At 34.0% G+C, this 20,475-nt stretch overlaps 1 protein-coding gene across 1 annotated transcript in view; it reads left to right on the top strand.

The window, feature by feature from the left end:
* Positions 1-8,627: 8,627 nt before the first annotated feature.
* Osi12 (DUF1676 domain-containing protein Osi12) overlaps positions 8,628-20,475 on the top strand; it is a gene marked incomplete at its 3' end in the record, with an annotated part of 20,237 nt that continues 8,389 nt past the window's right edge. The window contains exon 1 of the mRNA XM_017621505.1: positions 8,628-9,347. Within this exon, the coding sequence (XP_017476994.1) occupies positions 8,687-9,347 (661 nt within the window). The remainder of the gene's footprint in view (positions 9,348-20,475) is intronic.

Here is a 20,475-nt window from a genome sequence, read left to right as displayed (position 1 = left end):
GAACATGAACATGAAAATGAACATGAACATGAACATGAAAATGAACATGAACATGAACTTGAACATGAACATGAACATGAATATGAAGGTGTAGATAAACATAAACATTAAAAGCGATAGAGACAAAGATAGAGAGGAAGAAAGTGATAGGGATAAAAAGGAAATACAACTGAAGAATGTGCGATGTTATATTGTGATGTGTTATGCTACATATGTTATGTTATTGAATCTAATGCTATTCTATGTTATGTTATGCTAAGTACTAAGCTAAACTCCCCTCCACTTAACTCATTCCAACAAATTTTATTTCAGCTCAACTCAACTCACATAAACTATCCTTAATTTTAGCGGTTGAATTTCAACCGCTGGGCGAACACTAGTTTATATAAAATTGAAATCAGAAAATGTCTTAAAAGATTAAAATTAATTAAAATTTTTATAAATCAGCTTTTATACATACATATGTATTTATTAATAAGTATGTACTTATCAAGGCATTCTACATTAGTTTCTCTGTAAGGCATTCTCTGTTCGCTTCTCTGGATTCTGTTTATCCATGCGTTCTCCCTTCGTTTGAAGGTAATGCTGCGGGTAAGGGCTTACCGCCAATGACATGCCCATGTTAAAATAAGGCCTTCTTGAAGCGAAAGGGTAAACGATTCCCATCGCCTAGCTCGTTTCCACTTTCGTTTCTGTGGTAATCGTGTTTTTTGCTGGGTACCATTCCGATGCAAAAAGAATTATCGAAATCGGTTGACGTGGTTATGCAGTAACATACATAAATAAAAATATTCCGACGAACTGATAACCTCCTCCTTTTTTTGGAAGTCGGTTAATAAAAAAATTAAATAACAATTCATTGCGAAGAAAAGCTTGTTCATTCATATTTACACAGTTTCCTGCCCGCAGGCGTAGTGCACAATAGGCTGGCATGTAGGAAAAACATGAAGCTGAATCGCACAATGTTTCGAAGAAGCCAAAAATACTATTGATGTTTTTTTTTATCTAATAGTAGGCTTACTATATCAGTGTGATATAAAGAGCACTTTTTCGTGTTCTCCAAATTACTAAACAATAAAGTAATGGCAAAACTCCGAAGTTAACAGTCGCTTGAAATTTCATCTTAATTTTGCAAAGCAAAAAGTAAAAAAATCACACCTTAATCACAAGTTTATAAGTTATTATGAAAAAAATCCCATATACTTTGATTTGAGGAAATACTGAGCTGGGTTTTCTGTCAAGGGGTGGATAAAAAATGGAACTTGCTTTTAGAACTATTCGACGGAAACTCTGCGAATTTTCTCTCCGAATTTGTTACTAACAAATAAAAAATTATTGTTTTTTTTAATAGAAAATAGTTAAATTACACGTCATTCGATTTTCACTATGAAAAGAAGCTTTTAGTGTGGTCCATATTAAAGGGCTTGGTTATTAAAAATGTAGGTGTACAGTGATATTAACACTCACGATTGACTGCGCTCCTCAAGATCTCTTTTGGCGTACATTGTTACCTCAAACGAGAGCTAATGATCCCCAGTTAAACAGATATTGGAATACCTCAACAAACAGCACAATAACATAAGATTCACAATAGAACCAGAATTGGAAGAAGGCTAAATTACTTAGACCTGACAATTAAAATATATAAGAATATCAACAATCTCCAATATAAAATTCATAGGAAGCTATATTATTTCGAACCATCCTCAGCAGCATAAAAAAGCCGCCTTTATACAGCCGGTCAATAGAATTAAGCGAATGCCATTTACAAGCGAAGGCTAAAAATGGATACAAGAGAGATCTGGTAGAGGACGTGCGAAGGGAGCACAATAACAAAAAGCCAAACAAAAAGAAAACAATGGAAAATCTACACATATTTGGCACAACGCCGAAACCAGTTTGTTTCCAAACAAAACTTGACAAGGGATGCCGAAAATTCATTCCAAAATAAATCTTCTAAGTTTCTATAAAAATAATATGGCATGCCTAGCCACACCCAGTACATACATATACTGTTCCGATCTTGCACTGCTTAATATTTTTACTAATAACTGCCTATCACTAAACAAAGGTTGTTCCGCAAACTGGTTCTTGTCAAAGTCATACGGCAGGTGATAAAAAAAAAGCCAGGGTTGCCTTTCAAAAATGTTACCATGTACGGGGTTTTAGAATTTCCGGCAGGGTTTTTTTACACAAACTAATGTCATTCTTACCGTGCCATTGAAGATCTAAGAATGGTTAAGTTTTTAAGTGTTCATACTTATATTTATTATTAAAATGTACTTATGAATGTAGTTGTGTTTACTCTATTTCTTCACTTGGTACATATGTATGTGCATAAAATTACTTGACAGAGAAAGTAAAGAATTAATTCTGTTTTTACCTTTTGCAGCAAAATTACTCTTTATGTCTTTTTATTACCACATTCTCGGCAATTCCAGCTGCAATAAATTGTAATAAACCTCTTAAAATTACCATACTTTCAGTTTGGTTTTCGTCCATTTGCGTGCGTANGGGTTGTTCCGCAAACTGGTTCTTGTCAAAGTCATACGGCAGGTGATAAAAAAAGCCAGGGTTGCCTTTCTAAAATGTTACCATGTACGGGGTTTTAGAATTTCCGGCAGGGTTTTTTTACACAAACTAATGTCATTCTTACCGTGCCATTGAAGATCTAAGAATGGTTAAGTTTTTAAGTGTTCATACTTATATTTATTATTAAAATGTACTTATGAATGTAGTTGTGTTTACTCTATTTCTTCACTTGGTACATATGTATGTGCATAAAATTACTTGACAGAGAAAGTAAAGAATTAATTCTGTTTTTACCTTTTGCAGCAAAATTACTCTTTATGTCTTTTTATTACCACATTCTCGGCAATTCCAGCTGCAATAAATTGTAATAAACCTCTTAAAATTACCATACTTTCAGTTTGGTTTTCGTCCATTTGCGTGCGTAAAGTCTCAAATTGTCGCCGATAATTGTTCTAGAATAAAACAGTTAATGTAAACGTAATTTTTTTTGACATGACTATGCCATGTTTGCGCACATATGTACCTATGAGGGTAGGAAGCGTGGACACATAAAAGCGAGTACATTGAGCGCACTGAGGCAAAGACATTTTTACTTATTATATGTATGCATGGGTATTATTTTTTTTAATCATTGAGGTTACTTTCTTTAGCTGTAAACATGTCCACGATTCTTATGTTGTCCGTTTTTTTTTTTTGTTTTTCTACAACATAATAACCGTGACTACTGCATGAGTATGGCTTAAAGTTAAAATTCGCATGCAAAAGTTGCTAGGGAAAGATAGTTGAACGACTTTGCGTCTAGTACAGTGGCAAACTTAAGACTACATTTAGTAGATATACCAGGCAGAAAAAAAAATTATCAATTGATTAAAATAACCAACTTCTAGTTAGCTTTTTTGCGGGAATACGATAAAGAACTAACTTCTAATTAACTATGACAAAACTAACTTTAAGTTAGTTGTTAAGTCATGCAGACGTTATCGGGAGTTTATTTTCTTTACAAGTTTCTATTTAAATATCCTCATACAAAAATTACTTTCAATACACTTTTTTCTAAACTTCGCGGATCCTTTTTCGTATTAAGGACAAATAAAAGGCAGATCGAAACTTTATATTAACATTTTGAAGTTATGTCTGACGGTGTTCGAATATGGGAATACCTACAGCAGAATATGTAAACAAATATGAAATGTAATAAATAATGTAAATAAATAAATATAAAAACATTTTGTTTTTCTTATTGATATCTTATGTCCAAAAGTAGTTAGCTACAAGCGAATTTGGTATACAACTACTAGCACTATTTTGCGACCATCGACCTTCAAAAGTAGTTAGTTGCGGCCACAGGAAATAGTTAATAAATAGTTACCACCAGTCGACTGCTAGTTAGTTAATAGTTAGCTGCAAACTAGTCCCATTTCCTGCAGGGTAGTAAAGGAGAAAATAGTGGTCCTTTGCATATAATTTTTCAATAACAAATATTGCGAAATTTCAAGAATAAAATTTTAAAAAGACATTTTAATTACTTACCCGTCCTTCTGTACGAAAAATTTGAATCTGTTTAAATTTTACTGGATTTCCTTTTTAATTTGATACCCACACGTCTTCTCTAAGCACATTTCTCTGAATTTTTTAAATCATTTTTGAACTACTGACGCCAGAGTGAAAAACTAAAAACGCAATTTGTACAATGAGCTAGACATTTATAAAAAAATATTAATTATTAAATCAAAAATTAAATATAGCCAATACTCGTCAAGAATATTAGTTTCTATTATTGCCATCAGTGCCAATTAAAATCCCGGAATTTTTGGGAGCTCAAAAAGGCCGGGATCCCGGGACTAACATTCCTAGTACATACATTCTTTGTCGTAAATTTGATATTGAATCTTCAAATGAAGACAATGAACTTAGCAGTAAACAATATCGAGTACACCTTTCTGTTGTTGTCGGTACATATTATGTATATGTAAGTGCAACAATTTTCCAATTCAGTAAGCAGACAAAATGACGCGAAACTGATTAAAAGTGCTTTAGCAGTAACCAAGTGCATACTCATGTAAGAGGGTAATATTTCTGAAAACAACAACAAAATAGTTAAAAGCGCAAAAAAACTCACAAAAAAATACTAAAGGAACTTTGCACAAACAAAAAAAAAACGACGGAAAGCAGACCGCTTTTGCCTAACTTTACTTCGCCACGCAAACACCTGTCGTATTTCAAAACAACGCTACTAGTACTTGTCTAACTGTGCAGGGAAAGTACTGGTAACTATTGTAACGCCAGATTCATACCATGTCTGATTAACTCTGCGGTTGCATGTTTGACCTTTGCGGTGCCTTATTAGACGCCAGCGTGCAATTGAAAGCAACATAAACATGGCTGCGAAAGTGAAAAGATAGATTAGTATGTAGATAAGTAACCATGTACTTCACATTCCTATTTATAAAATGTATGGATGTATAAATGTATGTGCATTAGGGTGGTCCAAAAATACATTTGGGGAAAAGGTAAAGTCGGACCATTTATGCTCTCACCACCAAGGATTGTTTCACACCGACAAAATACCCCAATTTATTATTTTGAAATCGAAAAATATTTAGAGGCCGCTCAATGGCACAACGTTTTCTATGTATTTAATATGGGAAAAACCACTTTTCATAGAAATGGTATAAAATTCTTGAAAATTTATATTTTTCGAAGAGAAAACTCTGTTTCTCTTCAGGAGGTTCCCAATAATCATACGCAATTATTTATTTAACCATTTTCTCATAGAAACTATATTTTATAGGTCCGCCAAATCCCCAGAATATGCCACAAAATGCAATGGGGAATAAATAAAAAATCTCTTTATAGGTCGGCCAAACCCCCAGAAAATGCAATGGGGGAATAAATAAAAAATCTATAGTATAAAAAAATGGTTAAATAAACAATTTGGTATTTTTATAGGAAGTCTTCTGAAGAGAACCATAGTTTTCCGATCGAAAAATATTGATCTTCAAGAATGCTATATTAATTCTACGAAGAGTTGTTTTTTCAAATATAAAATTCATGGAAAACTTTGAGCGCTTTGAGCGACCTCTAAATATTTTTTGATTTCAAATAAAAAATTTGAGTATAATTTTTTCGATGTAGAACAATCCTAGGGGTGGGATCATTAAAATTCCGACTTTACTTACCTTGGACCACCCTAACGTTCATACGTACACCTGAACATGTTTGTGACATACCTGTGGCAAATTATTAAGAGAAATGCAAGTTTAGATTTTTGCAATTTGTTTTAAGTTAAAAAGTTTTACTTTACTCCGATAAAGGGAAAAAAAGATTAACGACCATTTGTTGTAGCTTTCCATATTTCGCAAATTTGCTGGAGGATACAATTCAAAAGACAACACAACTTTAAAGATTATGAGCTATTCCTTAGAACAACAAAGACATTAAATTTGTGTTTTTTAAGACATTTAAAAGGATAGCTTGTTTTCGGTTTATAATTTCTCTTGCAGCGATTCCAAAAAAGTTCGACCATGGCTGTATACTTTCCGTCGCATGGAAAAGTTAATGCAGAAGTTGAACTCAGCAAGTTTAACATCAGAATTTATTTTCAAATAATTATACATAGAATCGCTTCACTTCGCAGGAAGTGGTCAAAATGACTGAAGTGTAACACAGCTGGCCAAAACAAATCAAAACTAATGAGAATATTAAGAGGACAACCAATTTTTGATATCCCTCACTTTTCAAAACAAAGTGTCAAAACTTTCTCTAGTGGCCAAGGAAATTCCAAAATTGGCCCGAACTTGAAAAAAAATCTAATTTTCTCCTCTTTCTCAACGTTGGTCGTCTTGCCGTGGCGTGGAAGCTTAAATGGTGGCATGGCAAGCCTCACAGTGTCGAATGAACTAAGAGAAAAGCCCAGTATTGCATCCTGCACACTTCAGCACTTCTTGACGCTTCAATATGAAACGTTACTGTTGCTGAGGGCTGAAATGCTGGGGTTACCAAACCAACACTCCGCTGCCCGAGCAAGATCGGTTGTAGGCGGGCCTTCTCTATGCATCCTGGCTCTGCGGACGAGTGACGAACCCCTTCCGGACTACTAGTGGGACCACTATTATTAGTGATAACAACACAAAACCAAAACAACAACAACAGCAAAAAGAACAACGAAAATTTTCCTCTTTTATTTGGTATCCATATTTTGATTCTAAATTGCATTGAATTTTTGGAAGTAGTCATATCTTTGAAATTACAAAGTCCTTTAAAATAAATCCTAACGTTAGAGGGAGAAAAGAAAACGCCACTTTAAATAAAAAGTAGGTTTCAAACCCATTTATTTATTATTTATTTTTTATGTTAGGAGAGCTTCTCAAACAAACTAGAAGCAATTTTTTCGATTTAAGTTGTTCAAAAGTAATGAATATCTTAATCCCGAGACTAATCCCGGGATTGTGATAACGACATTCCGGGATAGTAAAAAGCGAAAAAAATAGCATCCCTAGTTCTCACGTTTATAGCCGTCGCATTCAAACTAACCACTCTCATTACAAAAAAGTTACGTAAGAACACATACGACGCTATCAGAACAATTCAGAAGTGTGAACGCGCGATAGTTGGCATCTCTGGCAGTGTTTTCCTTTTGAGAATTGCGCAAAGCACACTTCATTGCCAGCCTGTAGTGTCATTAGTGATGTTACCATGCCATTCACAATTTTATCACGCTGCATTCATCGCTCATTAGATGTCCGAAGGAATTCACAGTAGTCATGAAAACTGCCTTAAGTTAGACACTCTGAATTGTCAGGCGGTTTTTCCTGTCGATCAGCATATCAAGCTCTTCGCACTCTCTTATTTTGCCTTTCTCTTCTTATTGTGATCCCTCATAGCACGCATTGTGCCCAATCACTTCGCCATGTTTTTTTTTTAATTTTTTTTTTTAATTCATAGCTGCACGTTCCAAGGCTATTTTTTGATCAACCTAGACATGAAAACCCTTTGAGTAACGAAAAAGGTTTTCCATTCAAGTTCCCACAATCCTGATTTCAGGAGCTAAATTACTGCTCGCACTTTTTACTTCAATGTAAAATAAATCAAGCTGCTGTCGACTCATCGCCAAGTGCAACGCGATCATGTTGCATATTTACCTTTAAACAAATAAAAAAATCAGCGCAGACGGCGAAACTAAAGCGATAGCAAACAAATCCAAATGTAAGTGAATAATGTAAACAATGTAACAATGTGAGAGAAGAAAATTGTCACGTCAATGTCAGCGATTGCCAACTGTTGCAGTTTATCGAGTAAAACAATATTGTATTTGCATATTTGCCTGCAATTCAAAGGCATAAGCCACTTACATAGCTAAACGTGGGAGAACGCAACATTTCAAAGTTAAAATTTCAATAGAAAAATTGTTTCTTAACAAAGTGAAAAGTGGCAGAAATCGGTTCAAGTTAAGCCAAAAAAAATGCATTTACCTTCTCACAATTGTTTAGCAACAATGTTGCAGACACAAAATACTAGTTGGCGCAAAAATTTCAACAACCAAATGCCAGTCAGCAAGCAGCCGACTAAGAAGTGACTTTGCAGCAAAAAAAACTGCACAGAATGCCGGCTGTGGCCGTGTTCGCAATGAAATTGCAAAGAAATTCGGAAAAGCAAAAGAAAAGCAGTTGGTAATTTCTTTGCTGGTTTTTAATGTGAAGAAAAGAGGTGTCTATAAAAGAATAAAGCGCGCTTTGCGGTGGCATCAGTGTGTTTTGAAGACTGACAGAAGCCGCTTCAGCCGGTGGTTAATCAAATGGATACAAACAACACCAACAGCAAAAAATAAATCCATATATATGAAGTGTAGTAGTTAAAGGCAACCAAAAGTTACCGTTGAATTGCGCTTGGCGCAAGCTTGCGTTAACGAGTGTGCGTATGTATTTGTGCGATAAGGCAGGATACTGACTAAAAAAAAGTATAATTAAAATGTGATTTGTGCTTACAATTGACAAAAAATATTGCAATTAACCGAACATACACTACATACGAAAGTTAGTGGCAATAATTAGTGAAAATAAAAATTAAACAAAAAATTAAGAATTTGAAAACTTTGACACTCAAAACCGATTTACTTAAAATATTAAAAAAAAAAAACAAAACAAAAGTTCTCAAAATGCTTTTGAAAAAGACATTTGCGCATGCGAAGTTAAAAAATCGCGCCACATCCTGGAGTTACGCGTTCGCGTTCTGCCTCTGCCTCCTGTTATCCGCTTGCAATGCCGGCACCGAGAATCTTAGTAATTTCCCTTTTGCGCAACAAGGATTAGCAGCAGCAGCAGCAGCAGCATCAGTCGCCTCTGGCAACTCAGCAGCAACAGTCAAAAAAGCATCAGTTCCGCCCGCACCTGCATCGTCTTCGCCGTCATCTTCCACGCCATTGAACACCGCTAACGCCAGCACACGCACCATTTTGCGCATCTACGATGAGTGCAGCCGCGCAGATGGCGGTTTTGTGCCATGCCTGAAGAAGAAGGCAATCTCCTTCATTGATCGCATATCGCACATAGATGCCATCGCTGTGGCGGATGGCATTAAATTGGTGCGCCTGCCGAATAGCGCTATTAGCGCCGCCGCAGCCGCATCTTCTGCGCCACTTCAGCCACTCTATGGTGAAAATGAGCTGGAATCTTCGCTGTCACGCTCCAGCGATGATCGCGATACCAAGCTGACAAATATGCTTATAGAGCGATTAAGTCACTTCTTCAATGGTCACACGCTGCAAGTGAATTTTCCCAAATTGACAGCCGAGGAAATAGGACGTGGACTAGAAGAAGGTGAGTGAGTTGAATGAGTGTGTACACTGGGGGGAAAAAATAAACCGCATCGTATTTGTTTCAAACTAAAATACATATGATTTGGCGCCAAACGATCTTTCATTTAGCGTTTTTTTTTTTGAGATTTAGTCGTTTGAATACACTTTCGTTGTGTACTGCTTTTTAATATGTAATTAGGAAAACCAAACAAAGTTCAGAAACTGCCAGTTTCGTAAAACCCCACCCATTAGAAAGGGAAGTGCCCACACTTTAAGAAAAGTCGCCCCTACCCTTTTCAAACCACTAGCGACCCACTTGAAAATGGGGTAAAATTAGTATTTCGCCAGAGATATGTAAACTCCGGTTACGCCAACCCCGCGATTTTCGCGCAGAATACCTTTCCGCCTTGGAGGCCTTTGGCTGCGCTTAGAAAAAATAACCCTCATCAGTCCAACTCCGGCTACGCTAACTACAGAATTTTTTTGGAAAACCGCTTATTTCAAACCGAATTTATTAATAAAGTTGTGTTCGAAAATTTCAAACCTTTATTTTAAACTAAAGTTTTATCGTTTGACCACACTAGCATGTTAATTTTCTTTTTATTCTGGTTCACCCAAAATCATTGTACAAATAACCGAACCCTGCCTATCAAAAGAGCATTTGCTTGTTCAAATTTCGATTCTAAGGACAACGTGATTTTAAATAAACAAAAAATTAATAATAAAATTTGAAGGATTTTACATATTGGGTATGAAAGCACGCGATGCCGCAATCTTCTTAATTTTCAGGATGTTGATAAGGCGGCGAAAAAGTTACAATGGAACTACCTTCTTTTTTTGTGTCATGCAGCTAAACCATAACGCTTTTTATTATTTATAGGTTTTTTCCTGGAAAACTACAAGTCCATTAGACCAAAATAAAAACTGGCATTTTCTTAATTAAAAAAATATTAAAGGACTGTATTAAAAATTTAATGTTACTTTCTATGTCCATCAGAAACAGTAACAGCCTTAACATTTTAAAAACAGCTTTCATCTCTTGCTACTTCTTCAGTATTCATTATCATTAATGCTCCGGCATCTCTCAAGTTTTCTTTATATCTACCTCGTTCTCCTATTTCTCTTATCTTATTCTAGCTTATTTAGGTCTTATTTCTAGCTTTAACATTTGTGTCCTGAATTCGATCTTTAGATTCGTTGCTGTCCGAGCATGTTAATTTTTATAATTTTCAACACTAGGTGCCTTTAAAAATCCTTGGTATCTTCGGAGGATTTCTAGCCGCTGATTAATTTCAGTGCCTTAAGGCTCAATTACTCTGGACTTAACTTAACTTACCTAAGAAATCGTCAATGATTACTCAACACTCAACTTAGCCAGAAGCGGAAATATTTCGTTTTTGTATTTTCCTTTTCAGCTGATTGTCACTTCACACATCAAAACATTTCTGAACAAAAATATATTGCGTTGGCCAATATATTAGGTTACGTTACGTCAACTATCTCTAGACTAACTGAATCTTTAATAGTTTTTAATCATTCAGCTGTTACACACACTTCACTTTGACAAATAAAATAAAACTAATTTTTCAACATTAGCAGAACGGCAATCTTCTTCTTCCATTTGCATTTTTATCGCAAATTTCAAGCTGCAATGCGAAGCTTTTACGATCAAAAAAGTTTTCCAATCGTTCATTGCTGTTATACGAGATCGTTTGAGGACATTTTGCGAGATTCTCGCGTGTTGGGATGCTGAGTGGTGTCGCAAAAGCTCTGAAAATCAACGTTTCGGCTAGATATTTGCTTTTTTTTACTTTTACATACATTCTGCTAGGTCATACTATGAACCCGCGTGACGTTAAAAGAGTAAAAATGAAACTAACTTTTATAAAGAGCTGGCTGCCTTATTCAAAGCACTAAATAAATATATTCCCAATGTTTCACCTAAATCCGTCCAGCCGTTTCTGAGCGAAGAAAAGTCTTAAATAGTATCGGTTTTCCATTTCATAAAATTTGAAATCACCACTAAACAAAGTTTCAACTTAAAAATAATAAAAGGTTACTGCACACCAAAGAGCCCAGTTCATTAATTTGGCATATTGGTTTTGAAATTCGCGATAACGGTGCAGGTTTGATGACCTTAATCAAGTCATTGTTATATAGCGCTTATTAAGCTCGGAACACTTTGACGACTGCAACTTCACGACGTAACGACCGCGACATCATTTTGTCGACAAATGTCGCCTTGAAGCCAGCTTCTTAAACATTTTGAAGACCTCAGCGACATAGCAAACAGCTGATTTTAAAGTTTGACATTTTGGTATATTTATTTCACAAATTGTGTATTTTTATTTAAGTAAATAAGAAAAACATGAACAATCAAGAATATGTGATTAATTTTGCGACAATTTAATTTTGCAGCACTACATCTACTCATTGTCGCCGGCAAAATTAGAAATAGATTTAATTTGGCGACGTCGACAATTGCAGTCCTGCAGCCAAGATGTCATGCTGTGGTCAAAATAATTGTGTCCGTAAGAACGTGTGTATTTAAAATTTGACAGATGCTGCTTGTCGCTTGCTGTCGTCAAAGTGTTCCGAGCTTTAGCTTCCCGGCGAGGTTTAAAAATACATTGGTGCTAGATATAGTTCTTCGTTTTGTATAGTCAGCAAGCATATTCGCTAATGCTTATTTTCTAATAAACAAATACAATGTGTACAGCAGGCTCTCAAACACATATATGCAGTGAAACCTCGATATAACGAACCGTGATAAAACGAAAAACCCAATGTAGAAAAAAATGCTATTGACGGCTAAAGTCTGTTAACAAAAACTTTTATATGAGGAACTGTCGATTTAAAAGCCTCTACACACCGGATTCTGAATACGTGACGGTTAGAGTCCCGTTAAAAAACGACCAAACTATACTTATAACACCGTGGAATGGTCAATTTTACACACACAAAATATCAATAAATTAGCGAAACTAGGGACCCAAAGTATCAAAACTGCGATTGTAGTTTCATTCCCAGATATTAGGATTTTTTTTTATGACTTTGAAATTTCAAATAGATAGATGATTAATTAAAAAAATTCAGTGCCATGTAGAATAACAATATGGGTATCAAATAACAGACAAAATTCAGTAGAATCAAAAAAGGTAAAATTGTTTGGTGCAGGTGTAAAAAGTTCCCTTTTTAAATTTAGTCCTTGAATATTCGTGATTATTTGCAATATTTTTTTTTTTTGAATTGTGTGTCAAGAGCTAACACCATGCGACAAAAACCAAAAATTTTTAAAACACATGAAAAAATCCATATATGCATAAAACTAGGAGCCAAGTATAGTATAACTGAGTTTTTAATTTTTCTTTCTGACGTCTCGATTTTTTTTAAAAGTCTTTGAAATTTCCAGGATATGATTGAATAAAAAAATTATTTAAAAGATTCGGTATATTGGAGAGTAAAAGAAATAATTCCGTAGAATAAAAAAAAAATTATAATTTTTTGTTGCACCATGACGAATAAATGTTGAAAATGCCTTTTTAAAATTGTATCCTTGAATATAATGAAAATTTGCTTATTTTTTTTGAAAAAAATTGTATATATGTATATCAAGAGCTAATATACACACGATGTGCTCGTAGAATTTTGTTTTTTTTTAAGTTTATTAGCTCAAAAAAATTAAAATATCTGAAAGGGGATTTTGTCCTTGGGGACAGAAAAACTTTATTTTTCTATTATTTTAATTTTATATTTTTACTTCTATACATTAATTTTGTTTATTGTATAGTTTAAGGCAGGATCATCCTAAACTCTTTATTTGTCAATGTTATTGCGGATTTTTAACAATTATTTGTAATATTGTCATTGAGCTTTGTACAACGATTATGCTTATTAGCTGCTCTTTCGGAGATGACCACATCTGCTCATCAGACTTTTGCACTTTTTTCATAAGTCACCATAACTACAATCAAGGGCTACTGCTACTATTTAGACTTTTTATTTCTACAGAATTTTCTCTTGCATTTGGTACCCATCAAGGCACATTAAACAGGTAGTATCAGTAGAGCAAAAACAACATTTGCGTGTATTTTGTTGTTGCTTCTGGTATCGAAACTGTCAAAAACTGTTCTGAATATTTTCTTCTAAATCAAAGCGTGCCATGTGAAATACAAAAAATTATAAAAAATAAAAAATTGAAATTGGAAAAAATAAAAATTGATGCAACTTTCTTTCCTAGTAAATTTGTTTGCTTCTCGAAGCATTGATCCATCCTTTGCAAGGCCCAGTAATCAGCGGTCGTGCTGCTGAGTTGGGCGAACGTTCCAAAAGCTGCTATTCAATCGCTTGTTTTGTATGGAAAAAGGTTTCACATGCAAATGGATTTTAACAATTCAGAATTTTTGTGAGAAAAAATTAAAAATATTTGACATTTTCGAGACCAAATAATTTGAAAATAAATCAAATCAGCTGCTCTACTGATACTACCTGTTCAATGTACCTTGGTACCCATATTGTAAAAGTAAATATATTGACTGTTTCGTGTGTTTTGAAATATTTCGGTTTTTGTCGCACGTTGTAAAGAATATTTTCCAAAATATTGCATTTTTAGATTTATTGTAGTTTTGATTTTCTATAAATACATAAATATAACGAAACTATAGATATAACAGCTAGCAACCAACGAATATCCAACCTCTTCGACTTCGTTATATCGAGGTTTCACTGTATGTAGGTACATTGCTTTGGTTGCGATAAACCCCACAGGCTTAGTTTATATTTTAACGATTTAAGAAAGGAGTATCTAGTATTTTTTTCTTCGTACCAAATCGAGAAGAGAGTATGCTGATCTGGTGACCAAATTCTGGTCGGCCGAACTTCTTCTCGAATTTGTGTTGTGCTACTTAATGTTACAACATAAATGGAGGGACAGTTTAAGGCCGCTTTCGAGTGGCAAATGGTGTTTGTGAAAAGTTTTTTCTTAGCAAAAGTATATAAGGAGGTTTACCATTGACTACCGAGGGGCGACCGACATTGAAAACAATTCTTTAGAAATTGCTCGAGCAGAATCAAAATTAAGTCTTACTTGGCTACGTCGGCCACCCTAGTTACGTTAAGTATGAGTAAGATGATCGGCCCATCTCCTTCATGTGATGAAAGTGTCATAGGATGCGGTGTCCTTGAATCATTTGTAACTCATAAACGGCAATCGGTCTAAAACAAATACCTCATCGCCCAAAAGTAAAGAAATATGTTTGGTAGTTTAAGGAAAGCACCTATCCAATTAGTCTGATAACCATATATGTGCATACATACATACATACATACATAAATATGTATGCATGTAGGTTGTGGGTATTGCATTATATTCTAAAATTTACTCATTATTCATCACACATTTTTTCACACTTCAGTAATTTTTGCTCCAATTCGTCCAAAGTAGACGTTAATAGAAGGTTTGGGACTAGAATGTGCTTCTTAATGTTAATATGCCCGAGCATGCACATTTATGTAGGTATGTATGGTCTTGTACATATATTCACGTGAGTAAGCTGACACATTTTAGGCGTTCCAGGCCTTCTTTCATAATCATATTTTACCCGTATAACATGCACATTCATATATGTATGTATATTTATTTATGGTAGCACTAGTTAGTTAGTTATGGTGCGATTGCATGCCCCATATATTCATTAGAATCTACTGTGCTACTATCTGCAAAAAGCAGCAGCAACTACAAAAACAACACTGTCGCATAAATTGTATATGATTATAAAAATGTATTATAAATAAATATAATGAAATGTCTGGTAATTCCCATAAGTTTTTCTATCACTGAAAGAAATTTTTAATAAGCTTGGGAGTGTTGTCTGTATAACAAAAAGTTAATGTGTTACGCCGAATTATCAATAGGCATTGAAATAACCAAAAATGTTTGCCACGTGGAAATGAATTTAATGACAATTTTTCTTAACACAAACGGAGAGGTATTTTTAAATGTCCAAATTTGTCACTGTTGTATGTTGTTAAATGACATAGATTTTCATTTAATGCCTAGTGGAAATCTGGCATTATGAGTAGACATCAAAAAACAAAGAAAAAAAACTGAACTGAAATATCTTTCAGAATTGCAATTGCTGCCAATTTCAAGCATGTAAATATTTTCCAAATTTGGATTACACTGGTTTGATGGGAGCAATTACTGATTCTAAAAGTTCACAAGAAACTTCAAAGACACATTTTTACCAAGTGACTACCACATTTTTGCTCATCGACATTTTATTTTGGTTTGTTTTCACATCATAAAAAATGCTATAATATTATGAGGTAATTAGATTCACGCCTCAGCATAACTAATTAGCAAAGTGTACAGATGGATGAGCAAAAAGTGACGCCGCCTACTGCATTGTGCTTTCGGTGAAAAAATATGAGGGAATATATTTAATGTCATAGATAAGAGCGAACACACATACATACATAAGTACTAGAATGACCCAATTTTACCCAATGTCACTATTTTTTTCAGGCTGATAGCTAAAAACTTTCGAATATTTTTAAAAACCCACCTGACTAAGTCTGGTTGCCAAATTCAAATTTTAATCCGATGCGAGTCTCCGTTTTGTACAATTTTTGGCTGTAATATTTAAGAGCATGTTCAAGGACATGGCAAGAGCAGATATTGTGGAAAAGTGGCGCGCTATTAGGTTAAAAATATGTTTTCGAGGTCGCTGAATGCGATGGAACAATTTATTTTTCTCTATAATCAAAACTTCTTGAGAAATTCTAAAAAATCTGAGAAAAAGGAGAAAAAATACAAACATGTTTTTGTTAATGCTTAAAATTATTGTTTAGAATTTGTTTTTATATTTTCCATTTCTGTTGTGGGATCGCTGGATCGGATAGTAAGTTGCTGTGGAAGCGCCTTTTGATGATGTAAAATAGTGTTAAGCGTCACTTGAGGTCTGTCATACCGATATCCTTCACTGTCAAAACTACGATTAAAATGCTTGAAAGTTCCAATTCGAGAAGTTAGACGAAATTTCAAAAGTTGAGCCGAAGTTTCTACTGAAATTAACAAAAAGCATTCACATCCTTTGTGATTACTACTTTAACGAGTAAAAACAAGCTCATACTGGCAACACTAAGGACCTACCAGATTAGACTAACTTAACCTTGCAATTAGTTAACGTACATATAAGCATTTTTAAGTAAACTGTTTTTGTTTTACACCCTCTCATACAGGATGTATTTTGCGTTGCCATATGGCAACACGGGGTCGATTTGGGTTAAATACACTATTCGGAAAACTACCGCCACATGTTCAATTAGACATTTTCTGAAGTAACCTTTAACTTTAAAGTCCACTTAATTTTTAAAGGTTGGATTAAAAATTAGGCTATGTCTAAAGTTAAGCATTTCTATTATCGGTTTTTTAAGTACATATGTTTCCTGGTTGTAAATCAATTTAAAACCGATTATAAAATGCCTTACTTTAGACACAGTCATACATTTTATTGCAATCTTTAAATATAAAGTGAGCTTTAAAGTTACAGGTTACTTGAGAAAACGGCCCTTAATGACATAAACTTATATAGTTATAAGTGGGCGGTACCGCGCCCATTTTCCAAAATTCCATATTTTTTTTAAGGGTATTTGTGATAGTATCAATTTTGAGTAAATTAGCGTCTTTTAATTCCGAATTTTCCATTATTTCAGCTTATGAATTTTCATGTACATATACATATATTTAAAAAGTATTTGAATTTTGTAGGCGAACTCTGACTTTTAATTTCCTGTGGTAGTAAATCAAATAACTTTATCCCTCTGTAAAACAAGGAGTTTTGACTACAAGTTTTAGTTGGCAACGATAAACATATTTCACTTTTATTTTTGTACTTAATTCTATAAGTTGAATATTTTGCTGCTTGATGATTTATTAATTTACTAGAGTGCCAGTTACTGTCGAAATTCGACCGTTTTTCTGGTTTTTAAGATCCTAGGAGAGATTTTGTAACTTAGCACGTAACTAAACTTATAAGGTACAAAATAACTTAACGGAAAATCTTCTGCTTTGAACAAAAACGTAACTACAATTTTTTTATGTGTTTGAAGGTCTTCTGAGGACTTCGGGACTTGTAATTGACCCGATACATACCAGTTTATCGAACAATTTAATGATTTGATACATATCGATAATTCGTTAAATTTCAAAAACACTAGAATCCTATAGCTCAACACAGTTCGATAAATCGACTTATTTCGATAACTGTGAAACTAAAAGGCTCGATACCTTTACTTTTAGGATACCTTTGTAAATTTGTAATTTTGACAGCTCCATATTTTTCGAAAGCTATCCAAAAATTTCTATAACTCCTTGCACTCTGTTAATACGATAAAATCTGATAAGCAGTGATAACTCGATAAACACATATAACCTTGAAATTTCGATAAATTGATATATTTTGAAAATTCCATCAATTTCGATTCGATAAATCGACCAATTTCAGTAGATCAATAATTATCGATAACTCCGTAAGTTGAAAGAACACGATGCATTATGATAGCTCGTTAAATTTCGTTAAGTCTATAAATAACGATAATTCAATAAACATCGATAACTTGATGAACTTCTCTAACTTGACAAATTTCGATAATCCCATAAATTTTTATAACTCGCTAACTATCCGCAAATTTCGACAACTAAGTTTCTGTGTCTATAAATTTCGACAACTCATTTAGCATTGATCAATTAGAATAATGCGATACGATACGATAACTCAAAAAAAAAAATGGATAGCTCGATACATTTCGATAACCATAAACTTTAAAGGATTCGGAAATCGCTAATGTATAAGTTGAATGAACCCAAAATAGATCCCTGAGACACCCCTACGTGATTAACTGCTTCACTGGGCGTAACTCTAGTCCGATTTCAGAAATTTTCAAGGCCTTGCTTTTATGTATCAAAAGTAATAATTGTACGCAGTTTGGTAAAAAATTATAGAGCGGCTACCGAAATACACATATGTGGTTATAAGTGGGCGGTGCCATGCCCATTTTCCCATCTTAATCGTATTTTTTGCTAAAGAATTATTGCAAAGATCAATTTTGAATAAATTAGCTTCAGTGTTTACTGATTTATCGAAGATTTCGTATTTCTCTAAAGTACCATTATTTATAAGGGATGTGGGCGTGGTTATTGTCCGATTATGTCCATTTTCAATACCATCCGTCCTACACCAGAAAAGAAATACACATACCAACTTTCATAAAGATATCAAAATTTTTACTCGGACGGACAGACAGTCACCGCTTAATTGATTTATTTTTTCATTCTGATCATTTATGCATACATTTGTCCATATCTATCTCGATTCCTTTTGCCTGTTACAAACAACAGTTATGTGAACAAAGTGCACAAGTGCGCTCGAGTGTAAAAATAGTTACTGCCGGTAAAAATATCAACATGAAAGAACCTGTTAACTTCTGGAGTCTTTCACGTCAAAGCATGCTCTTTCGTAAATACAATAAGGCCCTGCTCATCTAAATTTAATAACAATGTGCACAAGTGGGCTCGGGTGTAAAAACGGCTGTTAAAGCCACGTGAATTTTATTTAATGGTAGATAGCGAAAACTGCGATATAAATCTGAAAAACGCCCATCCCTAACCCACACACAACTTTGTTTTTACCTAATACTTATGCTGCATTTCCACTAGGCATTAAATGTCAAAGTTGGGTATTAAAAAATAATCGTGTCATTACGTTAAAAAATTGTCATTAAGTTCATTTCCACACGGCACTTTTTTAAATGGCATACATATTTTATCATTTCAATGCCTAGTGGAAATTCAGCATTAGTTATCAGTCAACATAAGTTAATTTGAAAAATGTGAAATTTTTATTTAAAAACAATATTATTTATTTCATGACATATAAATCATTTCCAAGTGGACAAACAGAGAAATCGTTAGAAATGTAATTACCATTGACAAACTTTGACGAATGCGGGTGCATTGAGCCAAGGTGTGAGTGGGAAATAAAAGCTAATAAGGCTTAAGGTATGTCATATTTCTGAAATGGGTATCAATACATACATATTTGTATGTATATATGTATATTAGGCTGCATCCCAAAAAAAAAGTTGCGGTTTTTCCGGCGGGATTACAAAATGTATTATATTTGAAGATGTCCACCAAAATATTTCGGAAAAATATTAAGATTTACGTGGGCTGGACCGATGTGAAAATACCTCCAAAAATGGAGTTATTTATAAATAAAAATAGTTTATCTCAGGGCCTTTAAAAAAAAAATCCCTCAGATTAAAAAAAAATATGCTTAAAAATCTTCATAAAAATACTTAAAAATATTTTCAACGGAATCGTAATAATTAAATTTTTGATGCTGTTCTTTTTTTATTTTTTCAAAGATTGATTTATGAAAAACTTGAATAACTTTGCCAAAACTATTCTAATTTAGACTTATAGGACTTTGTTTCTGTGCAAAAAAAAAAGTCATTCATGGGAGAATTTTCTTCTCAGTAAATAGGTCCTTTTTAGGCCATAAATTCGTTAGGTTAATTATTTTGGATCACCCTAATATACATCATACATGAAGCAGCAAAGCGAAAAAAGACACATTGAAGTGAATATGAAAATGCAATTTGAAATATCCATTTAAATTGCATGATAACTGGCTAGTTGTGAGGTTTTTACACATTTAGATCAAGCGTAGCTATTTGTACACTGACACTATCCAATTTTGGGTAGACAAGTTAGCCGTGACAATGTAAAATGCGCAACTACATGCAAGTAGCAAGTAGCCATCGGCGGATAAGTGTAAGCGAGATAGCCTTGGCACATGCGCCACTTCCATGCTGGCTCACTGATTGCAGCTGTTGCAACTTATGTCAATTGCGATTAATCAAATCAAACAAAATGAACGAATACAAAAAATAATGCGCAGAAAAGTGAGCGACAAGTCTGCAAGTATCAGGTTAAAATCAAAAAAAAAAAAAAAAACTTATTATTTTTGCATTAAAAGCGTATTGAGACTTTTGATAACAATTTACCAATTTTAGCAGAGCTTTCACTTTCCTAACTTATCACTTAAATAACAGATATACAATTACTCTAAACAATTTTCCATTTT

This window comes from Rhagoletis zephyria, unplaced genomic scaffold, assembly GCF_001687245.7.
Source record: "Rhagoletis zephyria isolate East Lansing unplaced genomic scaffold, Rhagoletis_zephyria_1.1 Rzeph_scaffold_02482, whole genome shotgun sequence".
NCBI classification, from domain to species: domain Eukaryota; kingdom Metazoa; phylum Arthropoda; class Insecta; order Diptera; family Tephritidae; genus Rhagoletis; species Rhagoletis zephyria.
Note: the sequence above shows the minus strand (reverse complement) of the source record. Positions and strands in the feature narration are given on the sequence as shown.